Here is a 22,023-nt window from a genome sequence, read left to right on the forward strand (position 1 = left end):
CATATGGGGCATCTGTATACTTTACCTTGTTGATATATAACTAATTTATTTCCTGTTGCTTGTAAAACACCAATATATTCCTGTATAGAAACGGTCATCAGTCCCATCAGTGCTTGTCCCCAGTCTGCACAGTTCAGCTGTCAATCATTTACAGCACGGGTGCGGGGAGAGGTGGGAGCTCATGTACTGAGCGGACCCCGGTGCTCTGCTCATACTTGCACATTACTGATTTTAGGAAAACCACTCGGTCAGTTCAAGTAAGCGACCCAGGGTTTTCATCAGGGACTGTCATTCATTTTTGGGGCCCTCTGGTGACAGATTACCTTTAATAACTGCTTGGAGTTCACGAGTTCTGTCTTTTTTCCCTCCCACAGTCCATAAGCATTCTGGTTGGTTTCCTGTGAATCTGGCTGTAGATATGGAAGTTAGATTTTGAGCCCCATTAGAGACAGGGACTGAAGTGAATTCTGACAGTCCAGGGGTGGACCGGGAACTTAAAGTGGCCCTGGAAAAAATATTAAAAGTGGCCCTTTTGGAGTTGGGTCCAAACTGATGGCAGGCAGGGCCAGCAATACCATATTTTGGCACATTATACCACCCAACAGAGCCAAATACCACAGTCCACTACAAAATACTACAAAATACATCCCAAAAGAATTTCCACTGGCCGGCCACCTGGGCATCGGCCCACCGGAAAATTTCCCTGTCTATGGTCTAAAAGGTCTATGGCCAATTCGCCCCTGTCTGTACAGCACTGCAGAATATGTTGGTGCTATATTAGCAACAAGACGTACATGAGAAAAACAAAGGGGCCCCTCTGGGACATTACTGGTATGTCGCTAGGATATGCCATCAATGTCATATAGGTGCAGGTCCCTCATCTGCAACGCGGTCCTATCTTACAGAATGGGGCCCCCATAGTGAACAGTTAGGAGCCACACATGCGCAACCACCTCTTTTCACCGCTATGGGAGTTCCAAAAATAGCTGAGCGCTGGCTCAGAATGGAGAGATGGCTGCTCTTGCGCGGTGCTTTCTCCATTCACCGCTATGGGACTTGACTCACTCGGCTATTTTCAGAACTCTCATAGGGATGAATGAAGAGTTCAGCGCACATGTGCAACATGCACTCCTTCAGTGTTGGGGCCCGCATTCTGGAGATCGGAGAGTTTCCCAGAGGTGGAACCAGCACCTATCTGACATTGATGGCATTTCCTAGCGATATACCACCCATGTCTTAGAGGGGTCCAACTCCTTTACCTGTCCCCATGGTTTCGGAGACTGATAGGTGCTGCGTTAGCGGATGTGCTTCTGCTTTCTGACCTAATGTGAAAACCTACAATCATTAGAGTGAAGAATTGGAGTACGGCCACGTGTGGCCAGTCTGGCTGAAATCCACATGGCAAAATTAGCACCAAACTGTGTTGATTTTACTGCAAATTTCGGTGTGGATTTGACACGGATTTCACCCTCTGAATCGCAAAAGATGAAATCTGTGACAGTTTTGCCGTAGATTTTCCACGTGTGGCTGTACCCTGATTTCTACAAACACTTGTAGTAACATAGCATTTCAGTCTCTGGATTTTGGATGGAGTGATGGACACATAGCTTAGCATGACCTATGAAAAGCGGCCATCTGCCAGTAAGATTGATGACATCTTAATTAGAACAATAGACACACAGCATTGTATTGCGGATAAGACATTCAGCGAGGGAGCCTTCAGCAGGCCGCCCAGCCTTTTTGTCTTTAGAATGAATAAATTGTAATGTTCTCCAAGGGATTAATTAGCGGCACTATGTCTTATGCTTCGATGTGTCAGTCATAAGGAATTCTCTGAATCTCAGTTCGCTGCAGTCTCTTACCTCACTCATACGTGCCCTGACCTCAGTCACACACAACCAGTTTCTGGATTGTATATTAATAGACTTAAAATATTCTTATAAGATATGTATCAGAGTGTATTAATGTGCGCTTAGGATGGGACCTGTCAATCAAGCCTAGGGGAGCTGCCCAGCGGACACATGTAACTATGGGCCACATTTACTAAAGCTTTCTGCACTTCATAAGGGTACATTCACACAACAGTAAGTGTTTTGCGCTCCGCATTTTGCGGAACGCACGCGGCCAGCCCTATGATAGAAAGGCCTGTTCTTGTCCGCGACTGTAGACAAGAATAGCACATGCTCTTTTTCTTTTTTTTTTTTTTCAGTTCAATAGGGCCGCAAAAAACAAAAACAGAGATGTGTGCAGTATGTTCGTTCTGCAAAAAAATAGACCATGTCCTATTATTGTCCCCATTACGGATAGGACTGTTCTATTAGGGGCTAACTGTTCCATTCCGCAAAATACGGAATGCCCACGGCCAGTATCTGCATTTTGCAGATCCGCAATTTATGGACCGCAAAACATCCACCGGTCGTGTGCATGAGGCCTTACTGTTTTAAGATCAACTGATTTTCCGTCAGGATATTTGGTCACTATGACCTTTTTTCGTTGTGGTGCTGATTAGATGGTTCTTATTTATTTTAGGCAACTAATATGCAGGCAAAGCCAAATACCTGAACCAATCCTAGGACCTTCATGGCACCATGAGGAATATTTCCAACCCCTGTATGTCAGAAACTGGTGTAAAAAAGTCACACATTTTGGCGTACACCATGTTTGCGCAAAGCTTTGCAACTTTTAATTGGTTTAGAGCCCGATTGCTACGATTTCAAAAAGTGGGAGGAGTGAAACAGGGAGTGTATAATTGTGATGCCAGCGGGGGATCGATTCAAACTGGTCTTCTTCACTTCGAGCGCCCCATTATGGAGACAGATTTGGATCCCACCTCTGGGACCCACTCCTATTTGACATGGATTAGGAAACCCCTTTAACTTCAAGCCTTTTATAGGCACTTGTAATCAATAGTAATATAGATTCTCGATCACACTTGTGTCTGGCAAGTAGACCCCAAACCCCAAGCAGTATTCATTTTCACTTTGTATACACTGTCCATCCGCTCTGCTGACACCTTGAATATCCCAGGATGTGGTTTCTACTAGCTTAGGACATTTGCTTTTTCTTAGTCCTAATTTCTGGAAACGTTCATTGTGCAATGCACCGTCTACAAGAATTCCAGCTCCTGATTCATGCAGATTAACAGGATTAGTGGAAATGGGCAGCTAGAAAGAGAGTCTGGAATGGAAATTATCGAGGAAGTTACCACAACCGTTGAAATAAAATGGAGTTGTGGTAACGGGAAATAACAGGATTGGATTTCTGCTAAAAAAGCATTACAAGCGATAAAACATGGCAGGTAATTACTAACAATTCTGCGTTACATATAGTGTAGACATGTTTTTTTTATTTTTATGCATTAGTGTGGATTTGTGGCTTATTTTGTAGCAGGTTAAATCAGGCCGTACATACATTTATTAAAAAATGTAACTCTTTGTAAAAATATAAAAAGAGCGAAATGTTGATGATTGTAAAATGAAAAGTTCTCCACTTTATAGAAGGCTCTGTTGATCCAGCTGTACAGCGCTCCTGATCAAGTGCTGCTCGCACAGCGGGTGGGCGTATAAACCGTAAACTGTGAGCTATATACTTGAAACGCAGTACTGGGATTGGTTGCCGTTTTCTAACTTTTTACACACCTCTAAATCACTCTTTTCTCAGCTTTTATGGAGTGAGACCTTTACAAAAAAAGTATATTTTAAATATATTGGAAAGTCATCCTGGCAAAGGAAATGACCGAGTGCTTGACTGTAAGCAGCTTTTCTAGGAAGGAATTAGCCAGAATATATTTGGGGCTGCTCCCATGATTATCCCTGTGTCAGTTGAAATATGGATACCTCGGAATGCAGCTCACCGCAGCACACGTGCCGGGCGGGACCTCCCTTTTAGTTCTCTCAACGTCTGGCAGAGATTAAAACTTTCCTTTGACAAAGAAGGTGGCCCTAGGCCAGTCCGGCGGGAGAGCTCGTCCCCACAGAATTCAGACCCCCTAGTGCTTCCAAGAGAGATCTTTCATGCTTTAAACTCTGTGCTGACAGCCCCGAGCCTGGAGTCCTTTGTAGTGCAAGGAGGATTACTGCAGGAACATACAAAGATTTGGTGTTAATTAATGGCTCTCTGCAAGCCGCGGTGCCTAGTTTATTCTGAGCATGTGTTTATATGGTTATGGCGTGATTTGTCTTACTAGTTTCAGTAGTTTGTCTTTTTTACATTACTATTTTTGTATTTCTTTATATGTTGATTCTATCTTATAATTAGCTTTAGTCTTACTTTTTCCCTCTTGACTTGAACTTTTATACAACTTCTTTCAGTATACTATTCATTTCTTAGTTATATCTTTATCTATATGGCATTGCTGTACTAGGCTGGGGCCCCATAGCAAAGCTTAGTAGAGGCCCCCCTGCCCCATCCAGTTTCCCAGTATGTGTGTGCTTCAATCACTACCAGGCAGTACAGAATGCAAAGTGCAACGCCCCCGATTTCTGATGAATTTATTTATTTTTCATTACCCAGAAGAAATTTTTATGGAATAAAATGTAATCAAAAAGTCACACTTGGCCTTACCCATTTTATTCAACTTCTGTGTCAGAAAAAGTGGAACAGGTGCTTCATAACTATGGCATTCATTCTGACCACCATATTTCTCACACTGGACAACAGGCATAAATGCATTGAAAAATCTCCTGCTTCCCTTCTATTACAAAGCTGTCTGCCTGCTGCCACCACTAGGGGGAGCTCAGTGCATATGAACTTATGCAGATACTATTGACTGATCTGTTTGCACTGAGCTACCCTAGTGGCGGTTACATGAAAATGCAGGGGGAGATTTATCAAACTGGTGTAAAGTAGAACTGGCTTAGTAGCCCATAGCAACCAATCCGATTCCACTTTTCATTTTCAAAGAGCTGGGAAAAATGAAAGGTGGAATCTGATTGGTTGCTATGGGCTACTAAGCCAGTTCTACTTTACACCAGTTTGATAAATCTCCCCTGCAGTGTTTTCACATCGGGAAGAGAAGGAGTTAAGCACTGGGGCTTCCTCCCCCCATAGCAGTTCCATGGTCTGCTTCCATTGCAGCATGCCACATTTGCGGCATATCTACAGGATAGGCACCTACCTGCAGAACGGGAGTTCCCTGACCTCTGTCCAACTTGGTGATGGGGCCACTGACCACCACATCCTGGCAGAGAATGGCTGTTTCATCACTCAATTTATCCTCTGCCTGGATCTGTCGGATGCGTCATCAGACGGGATGGTGGTTGCGGGTCCCCAATTCTGCAGATATGGTACAGTAGGTGCAAGTCCCAGAAGTTAGATCACATCTACTAGACATTTATAGAAATATCCTGTCAATATGCTGTAAATGTCTAAGGTGGGTATATCTCTTTAACCCTTTTATTACATTGACCTTCAGTGGGTAAATGTCCACATCAGAAGGTCATCGTTTGGAATTAACATTTGCACCTTTTTTAGCCTTTTTTTTTGTGTTTTTGTCATAGTTGGGTTTTGCATATTGGACCAGTCTTGTATCTGGTCTATCTGGTTTATCTAACAATCTCCATGTTTACACCAGTGTTGCTCTTGCCCTTAGTAAGGTATGTGGGCTCACTTTCAGGACTGATCGTGTCAGCATCTTAGTCCTAGCTGCACATTGTGTTGTCATTTAAGATTTATGTACAGTATACTGGTGGATGCAAAGTTATTAATAGATGTCAGACATATGACCGACTCAAGGACTTTCCAGATGTTTTTTATGTTATAATGATATAAACTGTGCTGCAATTCATGTGTCACTTGCATCATAGTGAAGTAAATCAATAAGACGTCTTAGAATATCACATTTTACCAAGCAAAATGCCGTATTCTCTATCCAGAGGGTTGTTTACCCCATGGGGGACAGAAGTTTTACCATTATCATTTTTCCTTGCAGTGCCAAGCAGTACATTCGCCTCTGCCAGATTTTTTCAAGCCTGTTCCTGCCATTGAACCCCCTACACGCCTCCCTGCACCATGTACGATCTTGAAACCTGGGCCAGCACTGGTTAAGGTAAAGTAGATACATATTTATCAGGGGAAGTAACTTGCTGGGGCAGATGCCTTTCCCCGATATGGCGTGGTACTGCAAATGCTTGACTGCCGCCACTGTTGATCTCTTTTTTTTTTTACTGCTTTCATGTGGTGAGGTTTAATGGGAGGGCTCAGGACTCCAGTTCCAGTGATTTTGGGGCCCCAACAGCACGGTTTTGAAGACTGGAATCCCCCTTTAAAGAGAATCTGTCACCAGCGACCACCTTATGCAGTTGTTTGCATAGACACATAGCTGTAATTCATCTGACTTAATTGCCGTTTTTCTTTTGTTGATGCGAGGCACGATTCCCGACTTATGATACCTTTTGTTAATATGCAGATTAAGCCTTTAGTGCAATGAGGGTGTCACCATTGCTCTAGTTGCACCCAACTTCCACTCTTTTCTGTGGCCAGCTCCACCCTGGCTGCTTTGCCACTGCCTGGTCCTGTCAATCAAAGCAGGCCACAGAAAGGAGCAGAGCCTGGGTGCAACCAGAGCAACGGTGACGCCCTCCTTGCACCAAAAGCCTAATTTGCATATCAAGAAAGCGCATCATAACTCTGGAACGAAGCTTCAGATCTATAAACATTAAAACAGTGTTTTATTCTCGTGAACCACAGCTACATGTCTGTGCAAACAGTTTGATGTGGAGGTTGCTGGGGACAGATTCCCTTTAAGGGTTCTTTGTAATCTCTAAAAGTTGAGACTCTACCTTGACCGTTTCTCAGCTTTCATGAAATATCTCATGTTTAGATACATACAGCGCTGAACACGTTGCCATGGTATTTAGGTGAAAGCAGAGCAGTTATGTTATTGCTTTTGTAAGAACCAATAATGGAAGTCGGCGTCATTGCCGTCCTTCATAGAGTTCTTATACCCGATTCTCATTGTTCATGGCTTAGCGTTTGAAGGATGGCACTTAGTCGGCGCTGCAGCATTCTGCAGCTCTAATATATTTTAGCCTTGGATGGAGAGAACAGAAATGCCAGAAGCTTTTTTTGTTTTTCACGGGAAGTGGCGATATTTGTATAGGAATAAAGCAGTGACTAAGATGACTTGTTCCATATAAATGCATTGAATAGCAGAGGCACAGTATGGAGCTCCCCAGGAGTTTGGCAGGGTTGAACAGTAGCAGCAGGGTGTGTTTTATACTATATTAAAGTGGTTAAAATATTCATTTTCTGTAAAACATGACAAGTATTCAACTAGAATCCTTTAAAGATGTGCCTCCGTCTAGATATTGCTGTTACATATTTGTTATAGTGCCACCTGCTGTTCTTTTGATTTACTTTCAAATCGTCCACCTAATGTGTCCGGGGCTGTGGAGAAGAAGGCACTTCTTGTGCACTGATTCTTACTGGTTGGTCTGTTCCACAGCAGGAATCACTCCAGTGCCTATGTACTAGAGAATCTGGGCAGATCTACTGAGCATGTGTGACCACCAGCACTGGACTCATTAGGTCTGTGATGGCTAACCTCCAACTGTGGTAAAACTATGTCTCCCAAGATGCACATTTGCTTGGCTGTTCTCAGAACTCCATAGAAATGAATGGAGTATGCTGGGAGTCGTATTTTCACCACAGCTGGAGTGCCGGAGGATAGCCATGACTGCATTAGGTGGACTTTTTGAGAGGATATTAAAAGAACACCAGGGGCACCATAAACAGTATGTAATGGCAACACAGGATTGTTTGTTTAAAGGGAATTTGTCAGCAGATTTGACTGTTGCTGAACTGTTGACCGGACTAGCTAGGGGCTGGGGAGAGCAGGACAAAGATTAATCATCAAGAGTAGGATGAATATGAAGTTTTATTCTGCCAGATTCTGCTCCTGCACCTGCCCAGGGCTTCACATGCTACACTGTGAAGTGCTCTCTGCATGATTGACAGCTGTGGCCGTCTCCCTGTTGGACCCTGCACATACATTTTAAAATGGTTACAAGTGAAACGGTTTTATGTGATCTAACTGAGAAATTTAATATTTTCTCATGGAACAACCCCTTTAATAGTACTATGGGAGGCTTGAGACAATGACTGACCTACATCCAGTAGATGTATAATAAAAAATATGCCACCTCTGAATATCCCAACTGTAGCTTGGTTTGCAATAATTAGAATCAGATTGTTCCCAATTTTTTTAATCTAGGCTGAGATCAGATTATTTTAGGCTGTGCTTACGACATCTTTGCCAAACATCTGATATACAAGTTTAAAAATAATAATACAGGAGAAACTCGTAAAATTAGAATATTGTGCAATAAAGTCCAATTATTTCAGCAATGCAAATAAAAAAGAAATTGCATTAATGCAGCTTACAATTAGAATTTTGTGAAAAGGTTCAATATTCTAGGATCAAAGTGTCACACTCTAGTCAGCTAATTAATCCATACCCCCTGAGCAAAGGGGACCTCAAAATTGTGACTTTGGGGTTTCATAAGCTGTAAGCCATAATCATCCAAATTATAACAAATAAAGGCTTGAAATATCTCGCTTTGCATGTAATGAGTCTCTCATATATTAGTTTGACCTTTTAAGTTGCATTACTGAAATAAATGAACTTTGCACGATATTCTAATTTTTCGAGTTTCACCTGTAATTATACAAATGTCTACAAAATCAGTACTCCTATTCCAGGACTACCAAATATTGCACCTGTATTTTGTGGGTCTATAGTGTAGCCTTGTGCGCCTCAGATTTTATATGGAGACACGTAGAGGTTTAAACTGGTGGATTCCATGCAATAAATAAACTGTAACAGGCAGGATTGCATATCATATAATAGTTATTCTCCCATAGAACTCAATGGAGGCAGCATACAGACCAGTAGGCACTCTGTGTGCCACCATGGTATGTGCGCATGACATTGGTTTGTATAGAGCTCAGTTGATTGAATATTTGCATGCGTTTCCTTGCATTCAAAAAAACCTAACCAGCAACTTGTTTGGGACTAATCTTGTCAACAGTGGTTAAAGAGCAGCACGGTGGCTCGGTGGTTTGCACCGCCGTCTTCCAGCGCTGGGATCCTGAATTCATATCTGACCCAGGGGAATATCTGCATGGAGTGTGTATGTTCTCCCCTCATTTGCGTGGGTTTTCCTCCCACATTGCAAAAACCTTACACATAGGTTAATTTGGAATATAGATTGTGAGACCTAATAGGGATAGGTACGGATGTGAGTGCGGACAATCTTTGGTCAGCGTTGCAGATTAATAGTCACCAATCCCTAATTCCTTTCTGAGATCCCAGAAGACACTGGCCATTTGGTGGTACCAATGTCAGGTAGAAATTTTTAGCAGAGATCCGCTATTACGTTTTGTTTTCTTGATGTGCTATATTTTCTGTAAAAGTAACCTGTCACGTGGCTTTCCAAACAGCAAAGTCAACCGAAGAGTGCAAACGACAAGCCACGCAGTAAGAAGTCAAAGGAGCCCAAACCACGGGTGAAAAAGCTGAAATATCACCAATATATTCCCCCAGACCAAAAAGGGGAGAAGTTGGAACCCGAGATGGACTCCAACTACGCCCGTCTCCTGCAACAACAGCAGCTCTTCCTCCAACTACAGATCCTGAGCCAGCAACAGCAACACTACAACTACCAGACAATCCTACCAGCACCACTCAAGTAAGTTGTTGGAGCCCTAGAAGATATTACCCTGCTTCCCCTGTTTTTAATTTTACTAAAAATAACAGCCCTTTTGGCATTTTCCCCAACATTTCTGTGACTGACATCTATATGCACTGTACAAGAGGTTCACATTCAGACAGTAAAACATTATTAATCCAGCATGCTGAGGAGCCGAGACTTGTAGGATTATGAGATTTTCCGGCTCATTGAATATTTTAATATTAGGCTCTAGTCTCTGGCCCATGCATATACAGTTTTTGCGCCATTGGCCCTATGGTTATTTCCTGTTAAACCAGCTATGGGACTGTTTTTGTTGGATGCTGGAGCAGGAGAAACACCACGCCATGAAGTTCTAGATTAATGGAATATTCCTATATACTTAAATATTGCAGGGTGATATAAAAGTTTACGTACAAGGGGAGTGGAGTTTACTTTAATAATCTCTTACTTTTAGGATATCTCTGTTCTTCACTTTAGTATAAGGCTGGGGCTACATGGAGCTTGGCACGCCAACATTAATCCTGGGGCTCCACAGCAACATGGTGTTGGTTCATAACATCTGTCCCAGCTGTTTTGAGGGGTTACACGTCCATAAAACATGTCCTATGAACACTTTCATTTAAAAACACAATACACTTTTAGGATGTGGCCACTCGTAGTGGATTTGCTGTGGATTTTCCATAATGGAGTATACGGTATCGCAGAAAGTGGATGAGACTTCAAACTAAATCTCATCCACATGCTTTATAAAACTTTACTAACATAATCCACACATAACTGAACTTGCAGTGCAGATTTTAAATCCGCATTATGTCAGTTCATGCCGCTCATTTCCGTAATGCATCTCATCCTTTGTAATGCGAGGGTGAATCCTTAGTAAATCCGCAGTGAAATCGGTGTCAAAATCTGCATGTAAATTACCACACCCAAATGCATCCTTTGTGGACGCACCCTTAAATCGTTTCTGCAAAAGTTTTATATTGGACTACATTCACACTCTAGATTTGTGGGCTCAAAAGCCACAGCACTTTTGCAGGAAAATGCCAAAAATGACCTGGAGTGCGGATTTACCACATTGTTTGTGGCCAAACCTGCAATACATGTGGATGCAGATTTACATTTTGAAAGTGAAAGCGATGAATGCGATCTCACAGTAACAAATGGCCTGCTCTTCTTTCTCTAGGACGTTGAATGACAAACCAAACAATGGAAACTCCATAACCAGCAATGTGAATACCAGCGCATCCTCTGCCCAGAACACCACCAACCGGCAGAACAGCATCACATTTAAAAAGGCAGGGCCGCTACCTTCCAATCTGGATGACATGAAGGTAACGCAGAAGCAATGTAAAATATGGAAATACAAGCAGAACGTATGATACTCATGAGGTCCGCTTCACATACCACGTTTTAGAAGCGCCTCTCATTTGTAAGGATGGCTGAGGGGCAGAGGAATGGTAGGGCATGGAAGGGTTTCTACTGCAGAAAACAGCCCTCTCCACATTTGTGTCTGAACTGAGGCTGAAGATGCCACACACATCAAGCCCCATGATACGTTATATTTGGCTCCTCCTAATGTCTGTTTTCAGAATCAGGTATGTTGATTTTTACCATGCCCAGTCCCACGGGGCGGACTAGCTATAGACCCTACAGGGAAACTTCTCAGTGGGTGGATGCCCAGGGGGTCATCCAAGCCCTCTTTGTGGCCGCCAGCTGGGTAATCTGATCCTCTCAGCATTAATTCATGCTGGCATCTGGATGGTGGCCGCAGGTGCCCTCCTGAATTCACCTTTAATACCATCGTCAGGACCAGTCATACAGTTGAATACTGCAGCGGGGGCAGCAGTATTTTGTGCACACTGTGGTATTAGGTTCTGCGGGGACTGCATTAAGGTATTGTTGTCCCTGACTACTTGTGTTGCCCCAAATTCTGTCAACTTGTACCCGCCAACAACATAGGGGCCACTTTTAGTTTTTGTTCTAGGGCCACTTTAAGTTCCCAGTCCACCCCTGCCCAGTCCCTTGTCACCCTAAGAGATGAGCATTGGCAAAGATGACAAAATTGCTAAATTGTGTCTGCTAAAGTGAACAGAAAATATATATATATATATATATATATATATATATATATATATAATTATTATTATTTTTATTATTTTTTATTATTGCAATATGAGACAGGAGGATATTATCTGTTCTTATTCCAGAATTTTGACATGTAAAATGATAACGTGTGAACTCATTTTGTGCTTATGCGATCTGAGCCTCTGCAAAAAGCAAATCCATAACACGGCTTCATTCATTGCGCAGTCTGATGCTTATTTATTTTAGGTGAATTCAGATTAATAGCTGAAGACTTGACGCAGGTTCACAGCGACTTATAGTTATTCCTTCATACACCTATGAGCAGACTTCTCTGGCACTGTATTTTGGGGTCTGTATGGATGAGAAAATGATTACCAGACCTGTCAGCTCTTCCTGTGCAATCATAGGGAGGCAGTCAAGTGCGCAGTCTGGTCTTGTATATTTTTCTGGTTGCCATAGTTAAATTAAGCCGGCTTTATACGTAATGCAATCACCTATCGCTCAAGATTAAATGCAGCCGGAGTGATATATAAAATAAGTATATACTGAGCAATGTGGCCACAAGGTCTGCTGGGGATATACAGGAAGCAATGGTTTCTTTTTATTTACCAGCTCTTTTTATTATGTTGTATTTGTAGGTGGCAGAACTTAAAATGGAGTTGAAACTGAGAGGTTTGCCAGTATCCGGGACGAAAACGGATCTCATTGAACGTCTGAAGCCGTACCAGGATTTAAACAATAATGGTGTTAGTGCTAATAGTGCCACAGCTGTAACCACCACCGCCACCACTACAGTTCCCAGTAGTGGTGCCGGCGAAGCTACAATCGCATATACCACTGCTGTTGTAAGTAATTGCGCACCCAGTTTGTGTTCAGATGTAACATCCACTTCAAATGGAAGCAACCCACCAACTTTAGATGGCATCAACTCTCCATTACCCATGTCGCCTACCCCATCCGAACAATCCAACTTTAGTACTGAAGACGCTACCATGACAGACACCTTTGCAGAGATTATGACCATGGTGTCTCCATCCCAATTTATGAACACCTCACCTATGAAGATCAGTATAAATGAGGATAGCATGGGGTCAGTCACCGTAACCACTACAAACATGGATTTGGAGGCTGCAGAGAAGGACCGCAAGCTTCAGGAGAAAGAAAAGCAGATTGAGGAGTTGAAACGTAAACTGGAGCAGGAGCAAAAGCTTGTGGAGGTGCTGAAAATGCAGCTTGAGGTGGAAAAACGTGGCCAGCAACAACCATGCTCTAATGTTCTGGTAAATGTGGATCAGAAGCATTTTAATGCAAAAGTTAAAGAGGAAAACTCCATATCTGACTGCCAGAGTTCCACCCAGACCGTTCTGAGCGGTCACTTGATAGGACAGCCCACAGTGACCACTGGCGGCCAGAGTATCATTGCCAACAACACTGTAGTCATCAAACAAGAAGTTCCCTTGGCCAACCATGAACATCAAAATATTATCCAGCAGTTTTATGTGACATCTCAAAGGACACCTCAGGCTACAGTGGTGGCACAGCCTCAGGCACTACTAACTACACCAACAGCCCAGATTCTGCTGCCGGTCTCCATCAAAACCACCAATGCAATGCAGCTGTCCATGGTTCAGGTGTGTCCTTATTGTTTTTAATATATTATGTTGGTAAGATGGGGTAAGGCCACACGCTGCCAAACCACCAACATCTGCAGCAGCCAAAGGCTCTACAGTCATGATGTAAAATCAAAGGTCAGAAACGGGAAATCACCCTTACACAGACAGCATGTTTCTCGCATTAAAGTCGCTGATCTTTGTCTGGCCTTATGGTCTCAAAAACTTCCTCTCAGACTGAGGCTACCTTAAGACTTTTTGTAGTGTTTAGTGATTATTTTTAACTATTAAATGTTTGCTGCACTGCACAAGATTGCATACAACTCATTGGGACCTATTAACTATTGCAGGCGACCCAGAATTCTGGCGCACCTGCCTTACACCACATTTAATAAGGGTTTTAGATACTTTTTGTGCTGTGCCCTCCAAGGGGGCAGAAGAGAGGATGTGACACCGTGAGCAAAGATTACACTACAGTTTCAACACCAAGTATAAGGCTACATGCACACGACTGTATGTGTTTTGCGGTCCGGGACATACTGATGCAGACAGCACACGGTGTGCTGTCCGCATTTTTTGCTGACCCATTGAAATGAACGGGTCCGCATCCTATTCGCAAAAAAAAATAATGGAACGGACATGGAAACAAACAACGTTCATGTGCAAGTAGCCCAAGTCTAATGGCGCCATATCTATAAACTGTCATCTCTTCCCGCAAAAAATTAGACCCTAAGACAATCGTCCAAAAAATAAAAAAAATATGGCTTTCAGAAAATGGAGACACTAAAACATGATTTTTTTTTTTTCTTCAAAAATGCTTTTATAGGGTAAAAATGAAATACATTTAAAAAAAAGTATACATATTAGGTATTGCCATATCCATAACAAGCAGTTCTATAAAAATATCACATGACCTAACCGCTCAGGTGAACACCAGAACACCTTTTTTTTTTTTTTGTTACCATACATCACAAAAAGTGTAATTCCAAGCGATCAAAAAGACATATGTACCCCAATATAGTACTAATCAAACCGTCATTTCAAAAAATGAGCCCCTGCATAGGACAATTGCCCAAACGATGGAAAAAATATGTCTTTCAGAAAATGGAGACTGTAAAACACTAAAACAATCTCACAGTCGCTGTGGCGCTATACAAGCAATATTCCTGGAATATCTGGGGATACAAGTGTAAATAGAAAAATGTTTATGAATGTGGGTTGGATTTAAGTATAATCTATATTTTTTGTGCGATAACCTTTTTAATAGGATCTTCTTGAAAACTACTGCAAAATATGTTTGGCTAGAGTATTATTTGGAAATATAGGTGATTTTCATGGAGATTACAATGTAAGTCATTAGGACCCACATCAGGATCAACTTATAATTTGAAAAGTCTTCAGACACTTTCATTTTTTCGCATTGTTATGTTGCGGCATTGTGCTACATAAAAAAAAATTCAAGTGTTTCCTCATAATTCTGTACTCTATACCTTATAATATCAAAAATAAATAAAAATATAAAAAATTTAGCTAATTTATAGAAAAGGGAAAAACAAAATCTTGCAAAACCCTCAGGATTTAGTTAGCACTTTTGGCAGTGATTACAGTCTCCAATCTTCTTGGGTATGATGCCACATGGTTTGCACACCTGGATTTGGAGATTTTATGTAATTCTCTGTTGATCCTCTCAAGCTCTGTCAGGTTGGATGGGGACCATCAGCTATTTTCAGGTCTCCAGACATGTTCGATTGGGTTCAAGTGAGGGCTCTGACTGGGCCACTCAGTGACATTCACAGAATTGTCCCAAAGCCACTCCTGTGTTGTCTTGGCTGTGTGCTTAGGGTCATTGTCTTGTTGGAAGGTGAACCTTCTGAGGTCCAGAGCACTCTGGATCAGATTTTCATTAAGAATAATATCCAGTCTCCCGGTCGCAGCTTCTGAAAAACACCCCCCCACCACCACCTGCTGCCACCATCATGCATAACTGTAGGGATGGTATTGGGCAAATGATCCTTAGAATTGAGGCTAAAAAGTTCAGTCATGGTTTAATCCTACCAGAGGATCTTGTTTCTCACATGAGAGTTCTTTACGTGCTTTTTTGCAAACTCCAGAAAGGCTTTCATGTGTCTTTTACTGAGAAAAGGCGTCTTTCTGGCTACTCTGCCATAAAGCCCAGATTGGTGAAATGCTGCAGTGATGGTTGACCTTCTGGAAGTTTCTCCCATCTGCACACAGGATATTTGGAGGCCATCTCTAGGAAGAGTCGTGGTTGTTCCAAACGTTTTCCATTTAAGAATTATGGAGGCCACTGTGCTTTGGGGAACTTGCAGTGCAGCAGCATTTGTTTGTACCCTTTTCCAGATCTGTGCCTCCACACAATCCTGTCTCTGAGCTCTGCAGGCAGTTCTTTCCTTCTCATGGCTTGGTTTTTGCTCCGATATGCATTGTTAGCTGTGAGGCCTTATATAGATGGGGTTGTGTCCTTCCAAATCATGTCCGGTCAACTGAATTTACTAAAGGTGACTCCAATCAAGGTGTAGAAACATCTCAAAGAGGATCGAGAAAAATAGGAGCCCCCCGAGCCAAATTTCAAGTGTCATAGCAAAGGGCCTGAATACTTTTCTCCATGTGAAATGTTAGTTTTTCCTTTTTAATAAATCTGCAAGAATTTCTAATATTGTGTTTTCACTTTCTCATTATGGGGTGTTGAGTTCAGGTCGAGATCGATGGGGGATTTTTAATTTTATTTTAGCACAAGGCTGCAACATAAAATGTGAAAGGGCCTGAAAGCATTCCGAATACATTGTGTATCCAGGGCATCTCTTTTTCATCAGCTGTTTATGAAGCTCTTTAAATGGAGTCCAAAGTAGTCAACCCCCTTATTGTGTTATTGGTCTTTACAGCCAAAACTCCAGAATTATAAAATGCTGGAAGCGGTGAAGAAGAGTTGGTTATGTGAGAATGGTACAATCTGTGTAGTACATCTTTCTGAATGTCAGTGAATTTTTATTCTGTAGCTGTACCTAAGCCGGTGCAGGTTTGTGTTAGTAGTCAAGTGAGGACAAATGAACTGTTATTAGAGGATATATGGACGTGATACATGTTTTTACCTGAAATACTCATGTTTGCTTATAATCTTTAGGCCCCAGCACAAGCACCAAGTACATCTCAGCCTTCGGTTCTGAATTCTACCCCTGCTACTCTGGTCCAGGCACTGTCCTCTCAGAAACCTCCTACATCAGTGGCACAGGAGAAGTTTACGTCACATATGCTCAACCAGAACCCGCAACCCAGAAAGGTTTGTGACTCATAGAGACAGCAGATTCAAACTAGCAATGGTTATTTACCAGTTGTGCTCTTCCTTATAGGTTTATGGCTCATGCAAACGTCCGTTGCCTGGCTGTGGCTGTATTGTGGCCTGCAAACAGTGGGTCCACAATACACGGGTACCGGCTATGTGCACCCCGCATCACGGATGCGGACCCGTTCACAATCCGGGAGATGCGGTGCGTTGCAGAACAGAGGCACGGATCGGGAGCACTACAGAGTGCACTACTTTTTTGTGGTGTGGACAGTTGGATGCGAATCGCGTACCCTATTCAAGTGAATGGGCCCGCAATCCACATACGGCGGCCCCACGGTCGGTCCAGCCGGCACGCGGTCGTGTGCATGAGCCCTTATATGCATTTTGTTTAAACAAACTTTTTTTTTCCCATGAAAAATGTATTACGTGTTATGACCAGCAGGGGGAGGTAGTGCATTCAGTTGAGTAATACAGATGAAATATTGTCTGTAGTACCACAGACAGTGACAAGCGGGAATTTTATAGTGAGTCCGAATTGGAGATGAGTGAATTTCTTAAAATTAGATTGTGGTCTGATTCAGCCAAAACACCTGTCTGATTCGGGTCTGAATAAATTCTAGCTTTGTGCTGTGATTGCCTGGAAAAGTCTCACACTATTTCTCTTTCCCCCTTTTCCTTGATTCTCCTTAATAATATCACAGAAAATTCTCTTTTCTTTCTGAATCCATTTTTTTAAAATACCTCTGACCAGATTTCAGAATCCACATGCTCATCTCTAGTTCTAATTTCCTAATTCAGATACACCTTCCTATCTGATTTATACAACCCATTACATTAAAGGGGTTGTTCACCTGCTGGCCAGACCTGAGAAGGGAGGCGTACTTACCTGCTTCCCGACACTGACTCCCGCTCCTTCACTTTAGGGCCTCGGCTGTTCCTCTGGGCCCCCTAGATGTAAAGGTAATTGCTCCCACTTGGATAGCCATACACTCTTAAATGATAGCATCTGCTGTTCAGTCCACCTGAAACACCTAAGTGGATTCTCTTGCTCACTAGCATTGAGGCCATTTGTTTCATTTGTGTCCCCTGATGAAATTTGACCAACCATCCAACAGAAACACATCTGGACTATTCTTCGTTTCTTCTAGAATCCCCATCTTTATCGTTTACAGCACCAACGCAGAGCTGGACCCACCTGCATTAGGGCTGCAGTAGGGTATCCTAGCTATTGATTAGGGACGTTCCAGAGGGGTTGCCCCTTTTTGGGTGGGTGCTCCGACTAAACTGAACTATTAGTTTAGTCGAGGCCAAGTAGCGGCACACTTAGTCATTACCCAGCTCTGCCCGGCTCTACCCCAACACTTCAGTAAGTGTAATCTATGTGTTAGAATTGAGCATATTTGACCATTAAAGTAAAAGTTAAGTTTTAATTGATAAGGTACAGCGTTTTTTCCCCTGTATTGTTGCTAGACTTCCCATTAACAATAAGTGTGTTTCTGACGATTACTTTGGCGGTGTCTGTTACATTGCTCCCTGGATGTAAATTTCCTGTATGACGCTGGTGCAGCCAAACGCTGGCCGCAGCGGTTGTCTGCTTCCCTCACATCACATTTAGTAAACAGTTTTCTTGAAAAACAACAGAATACAATGTATAATGTATGTGTTGTGATTCTTACCCTTAGGTATGTCCACCCACAACATCAAACAATGTATTTTCCTATCCGCAAACCCCAGTCACTTCAGTTCCATCGTCGCTCAGCAGTAACGTATTGACTACTTCTCAGTCTGCAAGAACACCGCCAACTGCGCCAGTACAGAACGGGCAGAAATCACTTCATGAGGTTAGTCATAAGGAGTGCATACATTGTGACATGCTGCGTCCTGTGACTTTTACTGATTACTTATAGTATACATGCCATATTTTTTTTTGAAATTTTACCCAATTGCATTCACGAGCATCTGTGCAGGGACGGTAAACCGTAAAAACCCAGATGGACCTTCACTGCAAATTTCTTGCAATCCATTCATTGGACATCTCAGAAGAGAGGATAGGCCCTCTTTAAATTTAGCACTCCTCCTATGTCACCAGTCATTGCATTACAATGCAATGATGTGTCATCCAGAGCTACATTACTGTGGCAGGAAATCCCTGGCCGACCAACGTGGCAGTATGTTGTTCGTAGTGACAAAATGCCATTTATTAGGAAGCAGTGAGGTAAGGAGGCAGTGACCATCAGACCAGGATTTTTGTTCGATTTTTAAAGGTAAGTACTGTGTATTAGATTTTGTTTTTACCTTTTGAGTTACTTTTAGGGGATAAAAAATGCTACTTTTTATTTGGTGGTCTGGATGTAAAATGTCTCTGTACCTTCATTCATGAAGAGTGGAGAGACACAGGGTGGTACAGTGGCCAAGACAACCACACAATGCCTCAGAGGTCCTATAAATTAGAATAGCACACAAGACTCCTTGGGCATTGGACAAAGATGCAATTCCCAGGAAACCAGAACTATACTAAGCAGAGGGTAGAACTTCATTTGCAGTGGAGATTTAGACAGAAATATATTTTGCTTCATAGGTAAAACTGCTCTTTATATGGGGCTCTGACTTTAATGGGGTTGTCCAACTTCTAAGGGTCCATTCACACGTCCGCAAAATGGGTCCGCATCCGTTCCGCAATTTTGCGGAACAGGTGCAGACCCATTCATTTTCAATAGGGCCGGAATGTGCTGTCCGCATCCGCATTTGTGGATCCGCACTTCTGCATCTGTGCTTCCGTTTCCGCAAAAACGGACAAGATTAGGCATTTTCTATTATAGTGCCGACGATGTGTGGTCCGCAAATTGCAGAATGCACATTGCCGGTGTCCGTGTTTTGCGTATCCGCAGAACACTTACGGACGTGTGAATGGACTGTGAGTGTGATTTTAAATAACCCCCCACCCAGCGGGACCTGTCAGGGGAAGTATACTTGCCCTATGTATGCTTGATATGATAAACTGCAAGGATTAATATAGTGAATACATCAAATATGGGGTTTTGCACTGCTCCCCAATACTGGGTTCGATCGGTCCACTGCTGTCTTCACCACTTTTCGGTAAACTCTTGGCATAGATGGAGGGGTCACGATGACTGACTGCAGTGGTAACATGTCCCCCAAATGGCAGGTGACTGTAGTCACACCTACAAGTTGGACAACCCTGGGGCCCATGATTCGTGATGGCTGCTCTGTCTGTTACCACCATACACACATTGCAGCCAAGATTCACTCTGATGCTGTTTCTAGGGAAATCTTATTTGGAGCAGAATAACTTCAGGATTAGACCCGGCATATTAAAGGATACTTTATTTCCATGTTATTTGTGTTCTATTTTTCAGTTGCCATGCTTCCTGTGCGCAGGATTTCAGTCCCTGTCGTCTGATATTTATTGCAGTGGTGTTTGTGCTCTTTCCACAGTCCAGTGCCACATCCCCGTCCCAGTACATTGTCCAGCATTCTGTGTTTAACAGCTCAGCTGCTAAAAATAAAGACCCTCCACGCTATGAAGAGGCCATCAAGCAGGCACGTAATATTCAGCCTCAATCTCACACCGAGGTGGGTTTCTCTTCTTCATCTAAATAGGTTTAGTAAATCTAAAGGTGGGTTTAGACGAACTAATAATCATCCAGATTATCGGGAACGACTGTTCCTGCGAACGCTCGTTCCTGATAATCTGGCCATCTAAATGTGCCGCTGTCGTTCGTGCAGGCACATCAGTCATCGTCTCTGGGCAGCAGATCATGATCTATGATTCCATCTCCTGCAGCAAGGAGGGGGAGTACATTAGGTTAGTGCTTCTCTCTCCGGGTTCTAACCATCAGTCGCCCACCGATCAAAACCCTTCACATGTCACCATGACATATCAAAAGCTTTTTAAAAGTTAAGGACTTGGCAAAATGGCACATAACTAAGTTGACCATATTTAAGTTTCAAACTCATTTGACTAGATCATTTGACATTTTGGCCATGAGGTGGCAGTGTTGCTACTTGTCGATGGTTAAAGAGGACGTGTCACCTCTCCTAACATGTCTGTTTTAGTAACTACTTGCATTCCCATAGTAACAACAATTTTGGAGCATCTTTTGTTTTATGATGTCATTCCTCTATTATTCCTTCTAGATATTTATGAATGAATTGCCAGTAGTCTGCGATAAAAGTCTATCTGGTTGTTACCAGTTGGAGACATGTACCTGCACAGTCTGACACTGGCAGCACTGACCGGATAGTATCAGACTGTGCAGGGACACATCCCCAATTGGTACCAACCAAATGGACCTTTATTGCAGGTCCTCTGGATAGGTCATCAGTATCTGATCAGTGTGGCTCCGACACCCGGGACCCCCTCCCAATCGGCTGTTTTGAAAAGGCACTGGTGCTCCTGTGAACGCCACTGCCTTCTCGTGGCTTACCAAGCACTGCGCCGTACATTGTATAGCGACTGTGCTTGGTGTCGCGCTCAGCTCCATGCTCCTAGGCCATGTGACTGATGAATGTGTCATCACTAGCCTAGGAAAAGCTGATAGAAGGTCACAGCGCTCACAGGATCACCACTGCCTTCTCAAACAGCTGATTGTGGATATGTATAAAAAGAGAAAAGAAGGATGCGGTTACCAAACACTACCTAAGTACACAAAGATGTACAACAGGTGGAAAAGAACCAGAGGCGCCAAAGATAATGGACTAAGAAAAAGAGATGATAGATGGTAATCTTCTAGAAATCAATGATACTAATAGATAAGGCAGCCCAAGCCAGTGTTAGCAATGCTATACACTTAATAGACAAATGGAGAAAAAGATAAAGGATGGGCCGTATGCACCCGAAACGCCCAGAAAGGGAGTCTCAAGACAGCCTTACCCTCACCACAAAAGGTGAACAAGAGAAAACAATAAACAAAATTAGGCGCCACTCTCAGCAATCAATGTTATTATTGGTGTTAATGGCCCATATGCGAGCCGCCGGGTAAATATTAAATCTCACGTGCATATATTAGTAATATATTAGCGTACTGAATACACAATATATTAGCAGTATTTAAGGAGATATCATAGCACGTATTCCCTGAATCAGTGTTACATTATAATATAAACTCATTAGGTAATAAATCAATTAAAAATCAAGATTACAATTTTTGAAATTAAAATAAAAATCAAGATAAAAAAAACCTGATGCACTCACTTCACAGGGGGTGTGCCACCAGGATAAAGCTCAAGACACCTGGAGCAAAACCCGCCAGCCAAGATCTCCTGTAGTATGTAGAAGATCTGTAGTATGTACCAAGATGGAAAAGCGCTG

At 42.7% G+C, this 22,023-nt stretch overlaps 1 protein-coding gene across 19 annotated transcripts in view; it reads left to right on the forward strand.

Annotated features, from left to right (window-relative positions):
• MRTFB (myocardin related transcription factor B) overlaps nucleotides 1-22,023 on the forward strand; it is a 266,554-nt gene that overhangs the window by 221,069 nt on the left and 23,462 nt on the right. For 14 of the 19 annotated variants that reach the window (XM_044302677.1, XM_044302684.1, XM_044302680.1 and 11 more), the window contains 8 exons: nucleotides 5,930-6,046; nucleotides 8,863-8,913; nucleotides 9,442-9,689; nucleotides 10,876-11,023; nucleotides 12,416-13,408; nucleotides 16,530-16,685; nucleotides 18,374-18,532; nucleotides 20,148-20,285. In XM_044302677.1, coding sequence (XP_044158612.1) covers nucleotides 5,930-6,046; nucleotides 8,863-8,913; nucleotides 9,442-9,689; nucleotides 10,876-11,023; nucleotides 12,416-13,408; nucleotides 16,530-16,685; nucleotides 18,374-18,532; nucleotides 20,148-20,285 — 2,010 coding nt within the window. The remainder of the gene's footprint in view (nucleotides 1-5,929; nucleotides 6,047-8,862; nucleotides 8,914-9,441; nucleotides 9,690-10,875; nucleotides 11,024-12,415; nucleotides 13,409-16,529; nucleotides 16,686-18,373; nucleotides 18,533-20,147; nucleotides 20,286-22,023) is intronic. The other 5 variants (XM_044302681.1, XM_044302685.1, XM_044302695.1 and 2 more) reach the window with 1 other exon arrangement.

Source organism: Bufo gargarizans, chromosome 8, assembly GCF_014858855.1.
Source record: "Bufo gargarizans isolate SCDJY-AF-19 chromosome 8, ASM1485885v1, whole genome shotgun sequence".
Taxonomy (NCBI): domain Eukaryota; kingdom Metazoa; phylum Chordata; class Amphibia; order Anura; family Bufonidae; genus Bufo; species Bufo gargarizans.